This window comes from Nilaparvata lugens, chromosome 11, assembly GCF_014356525.2.
Source record: "Nilaparvata lugens isolate BPH chromosome 11, ASM1435652v1, whole genome shotgun sequence".
NCBI lineage: Eukaryota > Metazoa > Arthropoda > Insecta > Hemiptera > Delphacidae > Nilaparvata > Nilaparvata lugens.
The window spans coordinates 17,573,267-17,595,408 of NC_052514.1; the positions used below are offsets into that span (position 1 = coordinate 17,573,267).

Consider the following 22,142-nt stretch of genomic DNA (forward strand, 5'->3'; position numbering starts at 1 on the left):
CAATGTCAGGATTCTCCTGTTTAAGAAATACTTCTAATCTGTCAATTTTGTTGCGTAGATACTGAATATTTTGATGATAAATACTAAAAGCCTTACCATCTTGTGCTACTCTATCTCTAGCATTTGTAGCTATTTCCCTTTCCCTGTTTTGAGCCATTTACTAAAAAATCGTTATTTGTTTTTTTGACTGTTTTTAAACCAGAGGATTGCAAACGGCTTTCAATCAGCTCTGCCAATCTATTACAAAAGATTACTTTGCCAGATCGATTTAGATGCAGCCCATGATTAGTGAAGTTATGTCTTTTCAGCCTTTCATTTAGAAAACAAATCCCCAGTTGTTTAGAATTCTTATTTTTTAGGCTGTTGATTGTATTATGGATTGATTTGTTTGTCGAATTGATTGCTTCATTTAATTCTGGCCTATCAAACCTATTAGGAATAGTACTTATTATGAAGTTTGTTTTTTTGCTGAGTGGCACAATTTCCTTGATTTTTTCTGTTACTTGAGGAAGATGATTCAAGTTAGGTTCATTTATATTATTTGAGCCACCCAGTACAATTAGATAGTCATTTTCATCAAAGTCTTTAGTTTGTTCCCTAGCTGACTCTACAACTGCATTAATTGATGCACTTGGCTTGAAAAAACATTGGACATCAAATTTATTTTTTAATCTTTTATCAAGGAGATCACTGCAATCACGTCCATGACTGGACGTCAGAAGCAGAACTCTCCCTTTCCTATCTTTATTTCCCTCAGCTATATTTTTGGTTGCTGTCTTCAAAACCTCACTGTACGTTTTATTTCGACCATTTTCAGAGCATTTCCCATCATTTAGGTTAGATTCTATTTTTTTGCATTTGGACGGAGGTTCTATCATACATTTAGTATTATCAAATTTAGATTTTAGTTTCTTTATTTCTGCCAGCTATTCAAGTCAATAACCTAAGGGCCAATTCACACTGAAGTGGCGAGGTGCTGACGTGGTAGGACGTGGCGGTGGCGTGGCGCTGACTTTTATAACTTCCATATAAACATATGATTCAATGCAAACAGAAATGGCGTAGCGAAACAGAAAAAGTAAAGTTGTAAAAAGTCAGTGTCATATCACTTCAGTCAGTATTGCGCTAGAACTCGTAGAGAACGGACGTATAGTGGAGTAGTAATAGTGTAGTGTAGAAGTAGTGAGTCAGCAGTTTGTTCGCGATTAAAAGTGGAACAAAAATATTGCATCGAGTATCGGTCGTCAACCGCGGTATTTTATACAAGCGAAGCGACCTGCTTTTCGCGGCGGTAATATAGCTCCGTTCGCGTTTCCGTGTGCGTGAGTGTTGATTACGAGTGCTGTTTGAAATGTATGGTAGCGAAATCGCACTATGTCCGACTTAGTGAAGCCAACAAGTTTTCCTACATCAGAGCAAGAAGAAAAGGAAGCCACTAACGAGAGCATGAACATCAACAAATGGCAAATACACCAGAAATCCAGTGTTCACCGGATCAATACATCAAAGCAAATAAACTCAAATCTTCAGCTGAGCAGGTACTTTTCATCGCCTGGAAGGAATCTGATGAGAAGAGGAAGGAGCTAGAGAGAAGCAACGCCGAACTCTTGCAAAAAATGCAGGATTTGGAAAAAAGATTTCTCAATATTGAGAAAAAGATCCATAGCCCACAGCCTACCGAGAACTACTCGACAAATGAAGAAGAATTGGCTAGAGAAACTGAATGGATCAGAACTCGTACTAAGCGGGCTACCAAGAAGAGGAAGCTTAGCACCCCATCGCCAGAACTCAAAAATGAGTCTGCAAAAAAGAAGCAACAAAATTTGAATAATAAAATCACTCCTGTGGAAAAACCAATCAGTGAGGAGGAGAAAAGGAAGAAGAAAGAAATGCCACCACCGCCAATCATTGTGGATGGTATTAAGAATCTGAATGTACTTCTTACGAGTTTGAAAAAAGTGTCACCAGCTGACAAATTAGGATAAAACTGTTAAGTAAAGAAACATTTAAAGTAAATGCAGTTGATTCAGAAACTTACCGGAATATTACCAGAGAATTGATTGAAGATGGGCTCAACTGGCACTCCTATGAAGATAAACAGTCGAGACCAATAAGAGTGATGATTAAAAAGCTTCATCACTCTTGTAGTACAGAAATGATCCTGGAAGATTTGAAAGTACGAGGTTTGAAAGTTCTTGAAGTTGTAAACAAGCTGAGGTGGAAGACAAGAGAACCATTAGATATGTTCATGGTATCATTCAGCGCGGAAGAAGATATAAAAACAGTATTTGAATTGAAAAATATACTTGGCTGTAGAGTGGAAGTTGAAGCATTGAAGAAGGTCAATCTGATACCGCAATGCAAACGTTGCCAAGCATACGGCCACACTCAAAAATATTGTAACAAGGAGCCTAGGTGTGTTAAGTGTGCAGGTAAACACCAAACAAAGGAATGTTTGAAACCCAACGATGCTCTACCAAAATGTATTCATTGCGGTGAAGCACATCCAGCAAGCTATCGAGGTTGCACTGTTGCAATCGAATTGCAAAAAATCAGGAATTCTACTAAAACAAAAACTATTGCAGATTCACGTAAGAAAATCATTCAAAATATCCCACCAAAAATCACGGAAAATACAGAAGCTCACAATCTAAACAATGGTAGTGCAGTTAAGAAATTGACTTTCGCCCAGATTGTCTCAAAAGAAAATAGATCGAAATTGGAAGAGCCAAAAAGTGAAGTAGAAGAAGGCACCAATAATATTTTGCAGCTAATCTTGGCAAAACTGGATAGACAAGAGCAAATAATCACCTCACTACAATCTAAATTTCAGAAGTTAGAACAGAGTAGACTACTGAAATCCAAATGATTCATTCACTAAAAATAATGGAATGGAACGCGAATGGTTTGTTACAACGGCAACAGGAGTTAGAAGCAGTTCTAGATATAGAAAAAATAGATATATGTCTTATATCTGAAACTCACTTTACAAATAAATCGTTTATCAAATTCAAAGGCTTTAAGATCTATCATGCTTTACATCCCAGCAATGTCGCGAGGGGTGGGAGTGCCATTATTATCAGAGACAATCTACAACATCATGAAGAAGTGAAACATGAAAGTGATAGAATTCAATTGATAGGTGTAGCAGTTCAAGCAGTAAATTATCACTTCGTTGTTGCAGCTATTTACTGTCCTCCCAGATATTCCATCAGAAGAGAGGAGTATTCGACATTGCTTGATATGTTAGGAGAAAAATTCATTCTTGGTGGTGATTTCAATGCAAAGCACGTGCATTGGGGATCGCGCTTAACAACTCACAAGGGAAGACAGCTCTTTGAAGCAATGAAAGTGATGAGGTGCGAAGCTCTTTCAACTGGTAAACCAACCTACTGGCCCTCCGATACGAGGAAAATCCCAGATCTCATAGATTTCTTCCTGACAAAAAATATATCAGTTAATTATTTGCATTTAGAGGATAGTTTCGACCTTAATTCCGACCACTCACCCATCATTATGACTCTGAGTGATTCAATTCTACGGAGGGAAAATACTTGTCCAGCGTTAGCAAATAGCCGCACTGATTGGGATGGCTTCCAACAGATGCTGGAGGAAAGAATAGAATTGAACTCACCATTAAGGAACGAAGAACATATTGATCGGGAGTTGGAGAAGTTTGTGACTGATATCCAACAGGCAGCATGGTGTAATACCCCACAAATCAGAAGAAGAACCACTGGAAATAATTACCCTGCGGAAATCAGAGAATTGATTGTTGAAAAACGAAGAGCTAGAAGGAGATGGCAGCAATCACGTTCCCCCCAAGACAAAAGAGTTTTGAACAATCTAACTCAAGATCTAAGGACAGAGATTCAATGTATCAAGGATGAATCAATTAATAGTTACTTGAGAAACTTGACAGCAGAATGCAGTACGGACTACTCACTCTGGAAGGCAGCTAAAAAAATAAAACAAACCATTCAACAATCTCCTCCTATCAGAAAGCAGGACAGACAATGGGCAAGGAGTAGTGATGAAAAGGCACAGATATTCGCGGATCATCTTGTAAACGTTTTCCAGCCAATCAACTCAGGTGAAGAGGAAACTTTAGAAGCGGATGAGAATATCTTACAGCCGAATCAAGAAATAATGCGTGTCACAGTAGAAGAAGTGAAAAGAGAAATAAGAAATCTGAATAACAAAAAAACCCCTGGATTTGACATGATAACCGGCTCAGTCCTCAAACACCTACCAAGGAAAGCAATAGTGAAATTAACAAACATTTTGAATGCTTCTTTCAGACTAAAATTCGTACCAGGAATATGGAAAGTAGCAGAGGTTATAATGCTACTGAAGCCAGGTAAAGAGCCACATGAAGTATCATCATATAGGCCAATATCATTGTTACCGGTCCTATCCAAGTTGTTTGAAAGGATTTTACTTAGTAGGCTAAAACCAATAATTGAGAGACAGCTTATAATTCCAAATCACCAATTTGGCTTCAGAGTGAAACACTCAACAATAGATCAAGTGCATCGGATTATAAATGTAATAGAGAAGTGCTTAGAAGAGAAAAAAGTTTGTTCAGCAGCTTTCCTTGATATAGGGCAAGCTTTTGATAAAGTATGGCATGAAGGTCTCATTTTCAAGCTCAAAAAAGTGCTACCAAAGCAATATACAGATATATTACAATCCTATCTCACTGACAGATACTTTAGGGTCAGGCATGAAAGTTCATATTCTGATTTGAAGGAAATTAAAGCAGGAGTTCCTCAAGGCAGTGTTCTGGGACCAGTTCTTTACCTACTCTATACCAGCGATATTCCCAGCCTTGATGAGAATACTACAGCAACATTTGCAGACGACACAGCCATATTATCAGTAGACAGTAATATTCATATTGCAACAGAGAAACTACAGAGATCCATCAACAAAATTCAAGATTGGACTAGAAAGTGGAGAATGAAATTGAATGAAACAAAGTCGATTCACATCAATTTTACCAATAAGAAGGACCTGCCCATACCAATAACTATCAACAACCAAGTTGTACCATATGCTAATGATGCCAAGTATCTAGGTATGACCTTGGACGCAAAGCTTCGCTGGAAGGCCCATGTCAAGAAGAAGAGAGAAGAGCTTGGAATCAAATATAAGAAGCTGTATTGGCTGATCGGAAGAAACTCCATCCTTTCAATCCGAAACAAAGTACTTCTGTACAAACAGATATTAAAGCCAGTATGGACGTATGGTATACAACTTTGGGGGTGTACCAAAGACAGCAACATCAATATCATACAACGTTTTCAAAACAAAGTGCTAAGGAACATTGTGGATGCTCCTTGGTATGTCAGGAACAGCGATCTTCATAGAGACCTGCACGTCGACCTGGTGTCCACCGAGATCCAGAGGCATGCGGAGAGGCACGAGGGGCGACTGCACCAACATGACAACGTCGAGGCGATCCAGCTGCTAGACAATGGAGGGTTGGTGCGGAGGCTCAAAAGGAGGAAACCGTTTGAACTAGTGTAGTGCTTGTTCAAGTAGTGTCCAGTGAAAGAGCAGAGCAGTGATTGAGTGAATCTAGCTTCTATAGTGCAGTCAATAAGTGTACATATTAATTAAACAATACATAGAGTTCCTAATAAAATTCACTGTTCAATTTTTCAAGTAGTAATTTAGGATAAAAAAAATTAGCTCATTAGTCTTTAGACTAGATGGCTATAGATGTAGAATATTAGAAATAAATAAGTCTCAAAGATTAATACTCAACATGTGTAATCTCTATTAAAACATGTAGGATGGAGTGAATTCCAATCAACAAACTATTAAATATTATAACTGATTTATGTCATCTGTTTTGCATAACATCTGGTTTCTGGTATACTACATCTTCCCCCTTTCTTCTTAAGTTCAATCTGCATATCGCAGTTGATCTGCGTGGCATCTTCTCATCGTTTCCTCAACATTCACTAGGTATGAGTATGGTCCATTTACTTTAACGATTTTTCCTTTTTTGTAGCCTTTGCCTGATCTGTCTAGTACCCATACGCCATCGCCCTCTCCGAACACCTTTGCGTTGACTCTCGGCTTGCTGTTCCCTTGTCTAACTAACTCTTCGTCTACTCTGTCGTTAACATCTGGTAGTAAAAATCATATTACATCATAAAAGCAGGTGTTTTTCCCGTTGCTCTCTTTGGGGATGTTCTATGAGCGAATAAAAATTTATTTAGTTTTTCTTGTAAGGTGCCAGTACTTCCTTTTGAAATTCCCATACGTTCTTTGAACGTTCGTACACAACGCTCCGCCAATCCATTGCTTTTTGGGTGATATGGGGTGATACGTGCATGTTTTATGTTCAGTTCTTTGCAGAAATTTTGGAATTCATACGAAGTCAGTTGAGGACCGTTGTCACTTACAATTATTCTTGGGTAGCCAAATTTAGAAAATAGATCTTGTAATATATTGATCGTGGATTTTGTTGTGGTTGTTGACATGGGTATTACTTCGAGCCATTTCGATCTAGCATCTACAACGACTAACCACATTTTCCCTAAAAATGGTCCTGCGAAATCTATGTGGATTCTAGACCACACTTCTGTTGGAAGAGTCCATGAGAAAAGTGGCATCTCAACATCTCTGTTTCTGTTTTCTTGACATGCGGTGCAGTGTTTTACATGTTCCTCTAAATCTTTGTCCAGTCCAGGCCACCATACTTGGAATCGTGTTTTTCCTTTCATTGCTACAATTCCTGGATGACCTTCATGAAGAATTTGTAGTACTTTTGTTCTTAATCTTGTGGGTATGACTAAACGACCCGACCAGAGGAGTATGCCATTTTCAAATGATAGTTCTTCTCGTTTATTGTAATATGTAGTAGTTCTTTGTTTACATTTGTATCTGTTGTCCAACCACTTCGGAGATAGTTTGTAACTTTTGCAAGTGTTGTGTCATGTTTTGTTGTTTCTTGTAAGCTCTTTGTTGATAATGGTATATCTTGAAATCGAAGTGGAAAAGATGTGCTCTATTGTTTTCCCCTAACTTTTCGTTTTTTGACTTCAATACATTTTCCAAAGGAAACCTTGATAGCATATCCGCCGTTGCATTATCTGCACCTCTGTGATAATTTATTGAGTAGTCGTATGAGCTCAAAATAAAGCCCATCTAGCAATACGGTTGGAAACAACTTTTGGAATAGAGTCATTTTCACCGAAAACTTTCACTAAAGCTTTATGATCAGTACGAATCTCAAAGTGTCTGCCATAGAGGAACTGTTCAAAACGTGTTACTCCGAAAATTAAACCTAATGCTTCTTTTTCAATCACACTGTACCGTTTTTCAGCTTTGTCAAGTCGTCTTGATGCGAACAAAATTGGCCTTTCAGTACCATCAGTATATCTGTGAAAAAGAGCTGCACCTAATCCGACTTCACTTGCGTCTGTGGCAAGAATTAGAGGAAGTGATTCATCATAATGAGCTAAAGTATCTGATGTTGTTAATAAATGTCTCAATTTTGTAGCGATTTGTTCATGTTTTTTATCCCAGTGCCAATTTGCTCCGTTTTGAAGTAATTGTGTAACGGAACGCACAGTGATTGTAAATGTGGAACAAATTTACTGTAGTAGTTGATTGATCCCAAGAAGGATCTTAGTTCTTTGACATTTTTCGGTGATGGCATATCTTCTACGGCTTTGATGTGTTCAGTTGTGGGGTGTATACCTGTTTGATCTATTCTGTGTCCCAAATAGTTTACTGATTCCTCAAACCATTTACATTTTGTGGTTTGTACTCGAAGTCCATTGTTTTCAAAACGTTTTAACACTTCCCTGACTCTGTTAATGTGTTCTTCTCTTGTGGGAGCTGTTATTATTACATCGTCTAAAAGACATGCAACGCCTTCCAAGCCAGCCAAGATTTGATCCATTTTACACTGAAAAGCTGCTGTTGCTATTTTTATCCCAAAAGGAAGGCGTGAATATCTGAAAAATCCTTTATGAGTAGAAATAGTGAGATACTTTTGTACAGAAGTATCAACTTCCATTTGTAGATATGCATCCTTCAAATCAATATTGTGAATTCTTTCCCTCCTGTAAGTTTTGAAGTGATTTCTTCAAACCTAGGTAGGGGATAGTTGTCTGGACTTATAAACTTGTTTATGGTGGTTTTAAAATCAGCACATATCCGGACTGCTCCTGTAGGTTTCACCACAATAACTATTGGTGAGGACCATGTGATAGGTTCTTCACTTGTGTTTACAGGTGATAGTACATTACTGTCTACTAAACGTTGTAGTTCCATTTCTACTGCTTTTCTTAAGGAAAACGGAACTGGACGTGGTTTTGCAACTATTGGTATGGCATTTTTGACATGTGGAAAAGTACCTTGCAGTTCTTTATTGTTCCCAGATTTGGATTGAAAACATCAGAAAAATCTGTGATTATTTTATTTACCAAAACTGAGTTCTTTTTTGTGGAGAGCTTATCGTTTTTTTTACTGAGCATATTTCAGCACCGGGAGGTAAGGGTAGATTGAATTTGAGGACCCAATTAAGTCCAAACAAAGGTATGTCATCTTTCTTTATAACATTACTGGTAATTTCCTGGAGTCACAAAAGCATTGACATTTATATGTGTTTCTCCAAGTGTTTCAATGTCAATCCCTGTGTATGCCGTGAGGTTTCTTGTTGGTTTTAAAATGGGACTTCCAATTTTTTTCCATAATTTCTCGTTAATAACGCTGTAAGCGGCACCTGGATCATACAGCATTTTCACTGTGTGTTGTTGAGTTTAACGTTCACCATTACTTTACAGCCTTTTTCCAGAGTTCTTATATGTTCAATATCGGAAAGTGACAGGTTGTCATCTTCTATTGATAAATTTTCGCGGACCTGATTTATCTTTTTGTCTTTTACAATTGTAGCGTTCCCTACTTTTAGACATGCTCTAGCAAAATGGTTCTTACCTCCGCAAGCTTTACAAAATTTGTTATTTGCAGTGCACATGACACCATCAGAATGTCGCCGGTTTCCACAACGGAGACAATGTGTATTTTTGTTCAATTTTAGAGTCGATTTCTTTTCATATTTTTCGTTGTACTTTTGAGGGTTAGATTCCATTGCCTGATGTTTATCAGAAATTTTACTCTATTCAAATTTGTAGAACTGTTTTTAATTTCTTGCTGTTGAAGGTTAACGGTTTCTAGCAATTTTGCTGATTCTACTATTTTTGTAAAAGTTGTTTGTGTTGATGCATGCATTCTCAATAACTCAAGTTGCCAACTATCGTTGTTGATGCCTAATATGAACTGATCTCTTAAACGTTCATCCAGGTTATCACCAAAATTACAATTTCCTGCGAGAAACCTTAAATCTAGTTCAAATTGAGTTATGGTCTCACCTTCATTCCGGAATCGTCGAGAAAAACAAACTCTCTGGGATAGAGGTGCTTGTGGTTTCGTGTAGTATTTGTTTAAGACTTCTATCGCATCATTAAATCCAATGTTGTTTATGGGGGTCGGATGCATAGAATCGAAAACTATCTTGAATGGTTGCGGTCCCAGATTCTCAAGTAGTAAGTCTCGTTTTTTTTCTTCGTTTTTGATGTTTCCATTTCGTAGGAAAATCTTGAACCTTTCGTGCCAATATATCCAATCTTCGGTTGTTCCGTCGAATGGTTGACATTTGCTGTGATTTTTATTTACCGACTGCGCCATGTAGAATATTAGAATAAATAAGTCTCAAAGATAATACTCAACGTGTGTAATCTCTATTAAAACATGTAGGATAGAGTGAATTCCAATCAACAAACTATTAAATATTATAACTGATTTATGTCATCTGTTTTGCATAACATCTGGTTTCTGGTATACTACAGCTATAGTATTGACCAATAGAAAAAAATATATCACTTCAGTGTGAATTGGGCCTAGCAAGCCGTACAACGAGGCCTATAAGAAGAGAGGTCAACCCCGGGGCCGGCCAGTAAACAGCTCGTGCCTGAAAAAACCTTCTAGAGTCTGGATCCCGCCCGACCAGTCTATTTAGAAAGGAGGACATGGCTCATTGCTTCCTGACCCCACCCACATCTCGACTGAGCGATGTCGATCGATGTCGAGCAATGTCGAACATAAATCAGGCCACTCAGACTGTAGCTACAGTTTACTTGATTGATAACATTAACAAAAATCGCTCTTTGTAAAGAGTGAGGGTTTTATTTTTGTTAAATAAAAGTGGACTCGCTTACAAATTTTGCTCATCTTTATTTTTCTTCTCTTCTCTTTTTTCCTATCTTCCTCTCCAATTCATCCTTTTTTGCTCCTCTTCATCCTTCATTCCTTTTATATCCTCTACAAGCCTATTACATGGGAATTTATGGTTGGCTGGGTTTTTTCCTTCTCTCTTTCTATCCAGCACACCCCACCATGAAGCTTGTTTTCTGTATTATCATTATTAGTAGTAATTTGTATTTTGAATGTATTGTTTTGCATTTTGTATTGAATTGAATAATTATTGATTGATTTAAACACAGAGCACTATTCCACCTCACAAAACAACTGTTATCCTCCATGGAGGAGCTTTCAAATTTCAGTATCTATTTGTTGCAGATAGTGACGGTTTTCTGCGTGGTAAAGTACAAGCGACTCAGCTACGAGATAGACTCGGCAACAGCTGTTTCGACGCTGAAGACGTGGATTGAGAGGGATGCTGGTCAGCCTGCCACAAATCAGCTGTTACTGCTGCCTCATGGAGACACACTCGATGACAACGGTCTAGCCACAACCTGCTGGCAGCCATCTTGTCAAAATGTGAGCCACTAACTAGAGATTAATGCTAGAAAGAAAAAAGTAATAATTAGTGAAGAATTTTAGGAAATTTTATTCTCTGTACGCCATGTATTCTCAAAATTGTCTTCATCCATTCAGTTTGATTAAAAAATGGCTTCAACTCTTTAGAGAGGATAAATTACATGAAATCTGAAAATCTTCAAACTGAACTAACCAATTTCAAAGCTATATTCTTGACTTAATTCAATGCACGTGACAGAAATAATCCTGGTCCACTATTTGAGACCAAATTCAATTCTCTATCATCAAGGTCTTCAGAGGTGGATGCCATTGAGAACAGAAAGAAGCACCTCTAATAATTGTTTTCTCGCCAGTTGGTGAGTAGTATTAGTATACTGATACTATACTAATACTAGTATTAGTATACTATAGTTGAGTGGTAGTATTACTCGATTGAGCATTTAGCATCTAGCGCGAAAAACGTACATTGTGCAAATTATCTGGAAGCAAGCGGTGTAACGATGGGGACTCGGTTCCAGGCTATTTACTATGTATACTAGCACCCTGCAAAAAGTCAGCTTCCCCCTCATTTGTTGCGCATCAATGTCTTTATTGACTGGGCTAAAGCTATATGATCAACACTCGTGTCGGCCATGGTGACATTTTAAACAGTCAGCGTAAATTGCATTAATGTTATTTGTAGGGAATGATGACAGTGAATTTCACATCTCACTAGACATGACTATGAAGACCTTTTTATAGTGGAATAATTTTTTGGCAACTCTGTATAATGATTCAATTATACTTTTTGTCTCCCAAAATTAAAAAAATGATAATTTGATAGTAAAGTTCAATTTTTTTACATTCCCCTCTGCATCTCTCACTATTGTACTTATCCTTGTTGGGATGATTTTCTACTAACGAGTCTTCTGTTTGTATGATAATGCATCCAGAATCATTTCTCAGCCCTTCTAGCTGTTCACCTTGGTGTCAATATTTTCAGTAGCAGAAGTTTTCGTGGCGGTTGACAGCATTTAATTTGGATTTTCATTTGATAATTATTATAATAAAATCCATAGGTATTCAAACAAAAGCAATATCTCTTTCGTTTCATCTTGTTTTTTATTTATTTATCGTATTGCTTATTAGTTTAGCTATTCTCTCGCGAGACAAATAGTCTCTTGTCATTTTTCACTTACTAGTAGTTCTATGAACAGTAGACCTCGCGCTCTGTGACTTCGGGGATGAGATATTTAGATTTTGCAGTTATAAACCATAGCCTCCTCAAATACTGTCAACTGGCCAGCCCGAGTTGAAAGCAGAGAAAGGTGGAAAGAAAAATTACATTTTTTAATTGCATGCGATTAATGATCCACTCAAAAGCTGATTAATCATGAGTAGTCTATTTTACAGTAAATATTGGGGCACCGAGCTTCGCTCGTTATTTTTATTTATTGATAAACAGAACCATAGCCTACTATAGATAGAGTAAGCCATGACAGAACACAATTCTCTCAAATGATCGTGTTTATATTTTACAGCTGGCTATACGTCAGCTTATGAATTTCGGGGATGCGATATTTTAATTTTCCACAGAATCACTCGCTCACTTTTTACTATCCCCAGACGACGAAAGTCTCAGCTGTTTCAGTCAAGGATGAATTATCCTTTTAATGTCGTTCAGCGAGTTTTCCCAAGGATGAGACCTAGTGCAATCGAATTTTTATATCATAAACCTACTATGCTCCAAATTTCGTGAACATCGTTAGAGCCGTTTTCGAGATCCGTTGAACATAAATAACCAGATATAAACATATAAAAATAAACATATATACAGAAATTGCTCGCTTAATATAATAGGATATAATTTAAAATGGAGTGTTGTACAATAATTTGTGGTTTTCAATAGTTTCAATTGGTGAGACCATCCTTCTCTCTCATTCGACAAAGCTGATAACCCACTCGTCCCCTATCTCCACAACGTTGCCAGGTCTTATTTTTAAATGTAATATAAAAATAAACAGATATACAGAAATTGCTCGCTTAATATAATAGGATATTGGACTATGGAAGAACCTTATAACCTTGTATATACGTCGACACCCAATTCAAAACGGAAAATACCTGTCAAATTTCATGAAAATCTATTGCCGCGTTCCACTGTAAATAGAAACAAACATACATACATAAAAAACAAATGCAAAACCGTTGACTTGAATCTTAGACCACACTGGTCAAAAAATATAAATGATTGTCAAATCGAACTTATAAGAGACTGATATCCAAGTACGTAGTATACGCCTTAGCTTCCTCAGTTGATACTATAAAATATTCAACGTTTTCCGGATAGGCTCTACCCTCGCAGTGTCGAAATTTATGTCCAATAGTGTGTCAGTCAAAACATTTGTTCGTTCCAAGATGAGGTAACTTGTTTTTCAAGTTTATTTATTTGATTAGGATGTGATGCTATACGTGCTACCGAAAGTGGATCTTTGTATACCAGGGAACGTGCAACCCTACATCCCGGACTTTGTAAAGTTTCTGCTGAAGAGAGTAAATGAGCCGATGGAGTTGGCTTTGCAGCGGCGTACCTGCGCACACTGCATCTACTTCATGAACCAGGAACTCTCTCTCTATCGCAACCTCGTCGACTCCTATGCTGCCAAAATGTTGGTAACATTTTCATTCAATTCAGTTCAAATTACTTGAAGAGTGCGCAGTAGAAGTCGGCCAAAGCAGTCGGGGTATCAGTTTAGTCCCATAACATTAATGTTGAAACAGTCAACCATGCCTTTTCAAGGAACACATCACGTCTACTTCTTATTTATGATCTACTTGGAAAACATTTCATTTGATGTCGTATTTTATTTAGCAGCGCATGTGCTTCTCAAATTTTAATATTCCTTTCAAGAAATGAGAAGAATTTTAAAACTTGAAGTAGTTCATTTTTGTTGAATTATTTTAAAAATTAAAACACATGCTCTGAAGAATTTAATTCTCTTTACAATGACTTACAAACCGTGAATTTCTGTAAGGGCATTATGTCTTCCAAGAGATCAAAAGATTAAACGATTTTGCCGACTGCTACCGCACACACTCAAGTGTGTATAGGGAAATTTATGGTAGAATAAATGAGTGTTTAATATCAAAATTGTTCGAAATAAATTATTATTGTTATTTTCATGAATATGAATGTTATATTTTATCATCACCGGCATTTAATTGGGCACCAACGTGCCCAGTTGAGGTTGAGGCAACTATTAAAAATCTAAAGAACAACTGCAGTCCTGGTATTGATAGTCTAGGTAATATTACGCTGAAGAAAAATAGCCAATTTTATATCTCAACCTCTCTCTTTCATTTTCAATAGATGCTTTGAGGAGGGATATTTTCCTGAGCACCTCAAGTCAGCCAAAATAAAACCTCTATTCAAACAAGGTGACCCGACTAATCCCTGTAATTATAGACCGATTAGTCTTATCAGCAACCTTGCTAAAATAATGGAGAAACTAATAAAGTCAAGAGTTGTTTCTTTCTTGAATCTTAACAAAATAATCAACAAGAACCAATTCGGTTTCCAAAATGGTAAAAGTACATCTGACGCTCTAATAAATTCGTCAATACTTTATCTGATAAAATAAACTCCAATAAGAAAACTATTGCAGTCTTCCTGATATACGCAAAGCTTTTGATACAATACCTCATAATACTTTGTTCAATAAACTGGAGTCCTATGGTTTCAGAGGAGTCTCGCTTAAATTGTTCAAAAGCTATCTGAGTAATAGAACCCAGTCCCTAACCATAAATGATCAATCTAGTGTAACTAACTTAACTTCTTATGGTCTTCCTCAAGGTTCTGTACTTTCTCCCATCCTTTTCATACTCTATGTAAATGACTTTTTAAATTTAAGACTTCTAAACTCAACTGTGATATCCTTTGCAGATGATACTGCAGCTATTTTTCAGGGTAATTCATGGAATGAAGTTCATACCATAGCTGAAAATATATGCTTTTAATCAAGAAGTGGTTAGATAAGAATACCTTGAGTTTAAATATTGAAAAAAACGAATTACATAACTCTCTCTGCAAATAGAGTAGGACAGCCCAACGAGAATCAAGATTTGAGACTCCATTCTCAGTGCAATTTAAACTTGGGTAATTGTGATTGTCCCACCATTAAAAAAGTCAATAATACTAAGTACTTGGGAATCATAATTGATGAAAACCTTAAATGGGATGTTCATATTAAATTCATATGTAGAAAAATTAGATATTTATCTTTTAAATTTTACCAAGTTAACAGAATTCTTAATAAGAACCACCTGAAAATGATGTATCATGCTCTAGTCAAGTCAATTCTGCAGTATGGCATAGTTGTTTGGGGAGGCTGTTTCAACTGTCATATTGCTGAATTATTTGTAGCACAAAAACTGATAATTAAAACTATATTAAGCAAACCCAGGCTCTATCCAACGGATATGGTTTTTAGTGATTTTGAGGTCATGACTATACGTCAATTATACATAAAAACCGTAATCGAGTACTTAATAAAATATAAATTCGATTTTCCTCTCACAATAAACTCTACACTTAATTATTATAATCTAAGGGCCACTGCTAACAAATATGTAACCTATAACACTAATATTGAATGTATAAAGAGGCAGTTGATTTACATAGGTACTAAAATAATAAACCTCATTCCAATCACTTTCTCATGGACAATAAGATCAGCGGAAAAATTAAACTGGATATAAAAAACTGGACATACAGTAATTCTTCTTCCATTTAGATATATGACTCGAGATTTCTGCTCCAGCATTGTTTTTTTCATTTTTCAGTGGACTCGCTTACCTTTATTTTAGTACCTATTCCTCTGTTTTCTTCCTTCCCCCCATTTCTCCCTTACCTTTTTCCCTCATTACTTCTCTTCTCTTTTTTGCCTGCCTATTACATGGGAAACCATAGTTGGCTAGGTATCTTCCTCTCTTTTTTTTCTCTTCTCCAACACACCCAACCACAAAGCCCATGGTTTTTTATATTTGTAACATTTTATTGTGTTTTATTTGTTTCAAATTCTTTGTAATTTTGTTTTGTCTTGTTATGTGTGTTTTTAATAAATAAATAAATAAATAAATAAATTATTCATCATTTTCATGGATATTTAGCACAGTATTCTTTGGTATTCATTCCACTACTTGGAAGTTAACTAGAAAATATTTCAGGCAAACATTTTCATATCAATAAAACTGGGTTAGATTATCGAGCAATTTAATGACGAGGTCTAATTTACAGAATGATGTATTAATTGTTCCTTAAATGTTAACTAATTCTCCATTATCTAACTAATACTAATCTTTCACTAGGCTATCTGTATGAAGGTGGCCACTTCAAGAACCGAACTCCTCTAAATACCAGTTATGAGTTCAAAAAAAGCTTCCCGGTGGTTTGGATCCCACTTATAGCTGTAGTTACACTCATCGGTCATCATCATCCGTCTCATTACCAACGCACAAGCCTAGAGCTCATGTTGTCATTCTACTTGTAATAATCGTTTCTGGTGTGCTTGTAGGTCCTCAGTGATTTGCCAGAGTGATAGACTGGCAAGTATGCATCGGGAGGTCAATGCGAAACTAGAGAGGCTGAGAGCAACGCATGACTTTGCTCGCAAATCGCTAGACAAGGATGCCAACTTGCTCAAACAAACAAAAGCCAATCTTTCCATCGATGAAATGTCTCATAAGCCACCATTATGTAAGATAGACTACATAATTTAATCTAGAAAATAATGTAAATTATACTTATAATATTAGACATTTATTAATACACCATCATGTGGGTTGAACTACATTTTAATAATGCATATTCCAATTTAAATTTATTCACTAAAATACATAATTTATTTATTTAAAACTACAGTTTATGAGGACACCAGTGGATCCCATTATAGCGTTCAAAAATATCGTAAAATGCAAAATTAAATACCTCTAATTATTATGAAATGATACCTATATTCTTAATAAATATATTTTTGAATAAAGGTTGAGTGAAAATAATGCCCTGATCTTCAATAAGTTAAAAAGATGGCCCTTTACTTTAATGTTCTCAAAAATTATAATTTTCCATAAATGTATGTGATTGATCACTAAATGAGTAGTATTCAATCGAATATAAAAATTATTCTCTTATAATTATTCTCTTATTATTGCTGTATTTCATGTTCTTCAACTATAGTATTTTTTCCTACATGTACCTTGGATAGTAACCATTTCTGCACTGATTGCAGGCCGCAAAGAATCACTTTTCCGCTCTAGTGCGCAAAGAGTGATTCTTTGCAGCCTGCAATCAGTGCACAAATGGTCACTTTTCAGGGTATCTGTAGGAAAACGTTTCTTTCGGTGCAGCAAACTGTCACTTTGCGCACTAGTTGCACAAATAACTATTGCAACCTGTAGCTGTTTCAGTTAAACTTTGACCATGAATCTTACCAGTTATTCTGCTTCCCTCCTGTCAGTTTCTCATTTCGGCTTCCCTGAATACACTTGTATTGATAGTACCATGAGAAAAAGTAGCATAAGAAGATATTCCATGGTATAGGGTGTTTATGTTGAAAATTTCACTGTTAACTCAAGCCCATTATTGTGGATTACTGTTCACTATTATCGATTATTGCTGTCTTGGCCGGGTGAGAGTGTATAAACGGTAAAGTATGAGATACTAACAGCGTCGCACAGCTGTTACACAGCTTAATGGAAGAGAAATACATGGACTATCGGCTTTAGTTGAACAGTGAAAATTGGACCTTTACCATGGGATATCTTTTCATGCTATGATTCCTTTATGATAGTTTATATTAATGAAAAATATGTCTTGTTTTGACAGTAATTCATTACGAACCAATCCTAATGAACCAGCAGAAGAAGTTTGTTTGTGAAACACAGACTATGATCGAATTTGAGGAGCAGACTCGAATTGTGGGCCGCCGACTGGCTGACATCAAACGGAAGATTTCTCTCCAGCAGAAGATTCACACTAAACCGGGCACCAATTGGGTGCAAGAGATGCAGGCATTGTAAGTAGAATTTTCCCTTCTCATTTATGAAGATTTAGACTTCATAGACAGCTTTCAAGAGGCCTCATCCTTAGTTGTGTTATTCCTAGATGTTAGACGGTTTTATAATATAGTTCTTTTTATTATAAAAAATGGCTCAACACCAAAAATCACATACTAGATCACACACAAAATACTAACTACATTTTGTGAACTGCATTGTCAATGCTTCTTCCATTGGGTGCACTGATGACTTTAAGCAACTTTACAATTTATTCCTAACAGTGTATGACGTACAGTATCTTCTCACTGATAATGCAGCAGGAGTTATTCTGTTTCTCAATAATACGTGGTAAACAAGCAACATAAACACGATTTTCGTTTGTTTAATATATTTATTTATAGTTATAGCTTATCTCTTCATAAAGGAATACAGATATCAAATGCTGTCTGTAGCTTCAGTGACAGAAGACTCTTTACACAGGTTTACAGATTTTAAGGATTTTTTGGGAGAAATCAGAAACTTGCTATAGTTGGATTCACGTTATAAAGTAAGTGGAAAAGATTGGACTGCAAGGCTGCCGATATGACAACCTTACACTTTACAACCTTTGAATAGACTTTATGCATTCTCGTGAACTTGAGTATTTGTCTACTAATTTGGCATGTTATGATCTTTCCCCTTATAAACTAATCCATTTAATCGGGTAGTTGACTTTGCGAATCGTGTATTTTGCAATACATTGGTAAAATAAATACAGGCATTATAAGCTGATTAATTTCTTCGTATTACTGAAGTTTTAAGGCCGTGTCTATGAACGTTTCTTAGTCGACAAGAAATACAGTTACTGTAGTTGCTTTGTACAAATGTTGCTTATTACGATTGTAGTATTTCCTACTTTCTTCTAAGCAACGTTTATACAGCCCTCTCATAGCTATATATGTACAGGGAATCTTTTACAGGGAATCATGGCCCTTGTAAATCTTATCCATAGGTGGTAAAACTTTAATGACTTTTTGCGTTGAAGTGATGATGTCAATTTCAGGTCTTTTAATTCATCATAAATTCAGCAGATATCTTATATTTTAATCTAATCTAATTAGTATGTGATGAATATTTCAACTGTCAATTTGTGTGAAAGTTTCAAGTTTTAGTGCTAACTAATCATTTTTTATTTTCATGCATAACGATTGTGATATAAAGATCGTACGGTATGTATTTAAATTTGATGATAGTAATTAAGCTGAAATTGTCAATTAGACCTTCTTTTATTGAAAGGAATATCACTGTTTTCTAATTAGTAATTCATGAAAGTGATAAGTATGCATGAATTGTTCAAACTTTTCAATAAATCATCCGTTAGGTCCTTGGATACTTTATGCTTCATAATCAAGTTTTCTTTCTCCTGAAGAAAACTATAAAATTTCTTTGTTCTTTGAGTAATTTTCAGTTTTTAAGAATCATTTCAACCAACTGGTTCAAACTTTCATGATTTGTGTTTTATGATCTACAAAAAAAAAACGGTTCAAGGAAAATGGTTAAGGAAATTTTATGAGCATCAAGTAAAATGGTTCTAGGAAACCTCAAATTAATCTCTTAAAACCTTTGAAGTTTTTCATTTATATTTTTATCTCCAAAGTGAGCTGGAATAAATTCACTTTCGTAACTTTTACAACAAACAGAGCAAAAAATAATTAAATTATTTTCCACAGAATATGATTTATAAAATATCCATCAGTTATCAGTCCTCTTGCTACTTTAAGATTGTGATTTCATCATGCATTTATTGAGGAAAATTTTTACTTTGAATTAGTGAGTTGTCGGAGCTGAAATTACTAACAACAACTTTGAAATTCCAAAATGACCAACGAAAATGTATAAAAATGATTAATTATAGTATGTTTTGAAGTTGATTGCATATGAACTGTTGAGCTAAGCACTACAGCAGTAAAGAATTATACAAAGAACGGCTGCTGCAATTTCATGAATTTCTGGACTCTGAGGAGAAATAGAATACCATTGTTTCAGTGGGAATTTCCACACATTTTTACTTGGTCGGGCAAAAAACTGTTTTAAATGTGTAGGTTGAAAGCTGGCTATAATTGCCTGGCAGGGCTGCGACGAGAGAAGGATCACCACTCTGCAGCGGTTAGAGTCGGCAAGTCGAGTGCTTACGACTTGTGCAAACCGGTCTACAACTTCCTCAAAATCAGGGACAGAGCGCTCAATGAAGATGAACATTTCAACCAGCAATTGAGGTAAGATATCAATGCGTTGCTATTTTGTTGAGTTTTGTACGCACGACAGTGTCGAATGCCTCCTGCATGGATAGCTCAAAGCTCAGGTATTGAGAGTCCCACACAAGATGGGCTTAGCTTGCTTTACGTCAATTTATTCTGCCGTCCTAATACAAATGTATGGAAAAAAGCATTCAATCAAGTAGTTATTCAATATTGAAACATGACATCTTTGTCCACCATCTTGGATATGTCATATAAATCCAACTCCATTTTTTAAATTATAAAATGAATGGCAGAACTGACCTTACAGATAGAACTGACTTATGTGCAACTGACAACATCGTTTTTATTTTACCTGAATGGCAGAAACCGTACATCGATATCAAAATGAAATAAATGAGTAAAAAAATATGAATTTGGTGGATAAAATTATTATTTTTCCGTATTATCTTCTCATGCATTACAAGTTTAAATATAGATCCCTAATTCATAGCTCTCTCTAAATAAAAAAGACTTATTATTTTGTTCTGCTCCTTTTTCTAGAGATGTGGAAGCTTTCGATCAAGAGCTAGCAGAGGTTGAAATTCCAGTGAAGCAATTGCAACAACACATTTCGGAGCAGCGATCGCATTGTTGCCATTATAGCAAAACGAAAACAGCTGATTCCAGCGGGATAATTCAAATGAGCATGCTCTCCAAACTATTTTGTGAAAATAAGTTTTGATTTCTTTGTAGGCCTACTACCTATGTAACCTTACCTTTTAAAAGATGAATGAATAAACATTTCATTTTACGTTATGCTATTATTGATCATTGATCCTAACCAGTGATTTTGGAATAAAAATTTCATTAGGCTATTGAGTTTGAAAACTCATTTGTTTTGAAAAAAAAAAACTGGAATAATAATTTATTATTGTTATAATATTAATATGTTGAATATGACATCAATTAATAACATTCATATTGGAATATAAATTCCAAGGCAATCCTGGTATTATTTTTCTTGAACATTTTTAGGTTATGTCACATTCGTAAAATAAGGTTAGTTTTTTAGGCATAATATTCTGATACAATTTTATTGCAAAATAAACTTGCAAACTATAAATTATGAATTTAGATGAACTAATCCAAATAATTTAGGTATTCCATGACATCTATTTGGCTTTTTATCTACTCCAAAACAATAACTGATTTCAGTTTTTCTCAGTTAAGTCTAGAACTTAAATTTAAACCCCACCCCAGTCGAGGGTTTAAAATTACGCTGTTTTAAGTTCTGGACTTAACGATTTTTGATAAATCCTCGACTCGGAAAGAGGCGAGAATCTAATTCAAGTCAAGTCCTTCACTCAGAAAGAGAAATTATAAACTCCAGGGTCTAACGTGATGTCTAAACTCCAGAGTCTATATAACTATATTAACGCTCTGATTCGGAAAGCCAATTTCCTGACTCCAGAGCTTAAAGCCAGTTAAAGTCTAGAACTTAGCTAAATCCCGAGCTCGGAAACCGGCCCTTAAAGTTGAATAAATAATGGAAAGAGTGGTCGAAATGAGATGATTCTCTCGAACATCATTGTTTAGTTGATTCTAAACACTTTGGTGGTAAAACCAATCTGATATTTCTCACAATAACTGAATAACAAGCGATATAAAAATTTCTGTCAATAATTACCGCCATCTTGTATTTTTCAATGATGTCGAATATTTCGTTGTTTCCATCATCAATATTCTTATTCGTCCTGTTGTAACGAAGAGATTGAGACCATTTGCAAGTCTTTATCTTAAAGTAGTCATGAAAAAATCGATTTTATAGTTCTAGCTTGCTACCTCATGCATATGGAAAAACGCACCAGAAATCATGCAGGGTTTTTTTTGGCGGGCGCTGGAGAACTCATTTTTTGACGTACAGCGCATGAAGATATATCAATATAATTTTGGCGGCCATCTTGTTTCTGAGGTGTTTGCCTGTGATTTCGACTTATCATCATCATGATTTTTATTATGCTAGACCTAACGAAGAAATTGAGACATCTTCCACGGCTGTTACTCAAAAATGACCTCGGAATGACA

General features: G+C 35.8%; 1 protein-coding gene across 6 annotated transcripts in view; it reads left to right on the forward strand.

The window, feature by feature from the left end:
- The window catches only part of LOC111048096 (inhibitor of nuclear factor kappa-B kinase subunit alpha), a 50,366-nt gene that overhangs the window by 23,230 nt on the left and 4,994 nt on the right, over window positions 1-22,142 (forward strand). For 5 of the 6 annotated variants that reach the window (XM_039437726.1, XM_039437727.1, XM_039437728.1 and 2 more), the window contains exons 9-14: window positions 10,603-10,803; window positions 13,240-13,451; window positions 16,356-16,537; window positions 17,666-17,855; window positions 19,920-20,093; window positions 20,619-20,685. In XM_039437726.1, coding sequence (XP_039293660.1) covers window positions 10,603-10,803; window positions 13,240-13,451; window positions 16,356-16,537; window positions 17,666-17,855; window positions 19,920-20,093; window positions 20,619-20,685 — 1,026 coding nt within the window. The remainder of the gene's footprint in view (window positions 1-10,602; window positions 10,804-13,239; window positions 13,452-16,355; window positions 16,538-17,665; window positions 17,856-19,919; window positions 20,094-20,618; window positions 20,686-22,142) is intronic. The other variant, XM_039437731.1, reaches the window with a different exon arrangement.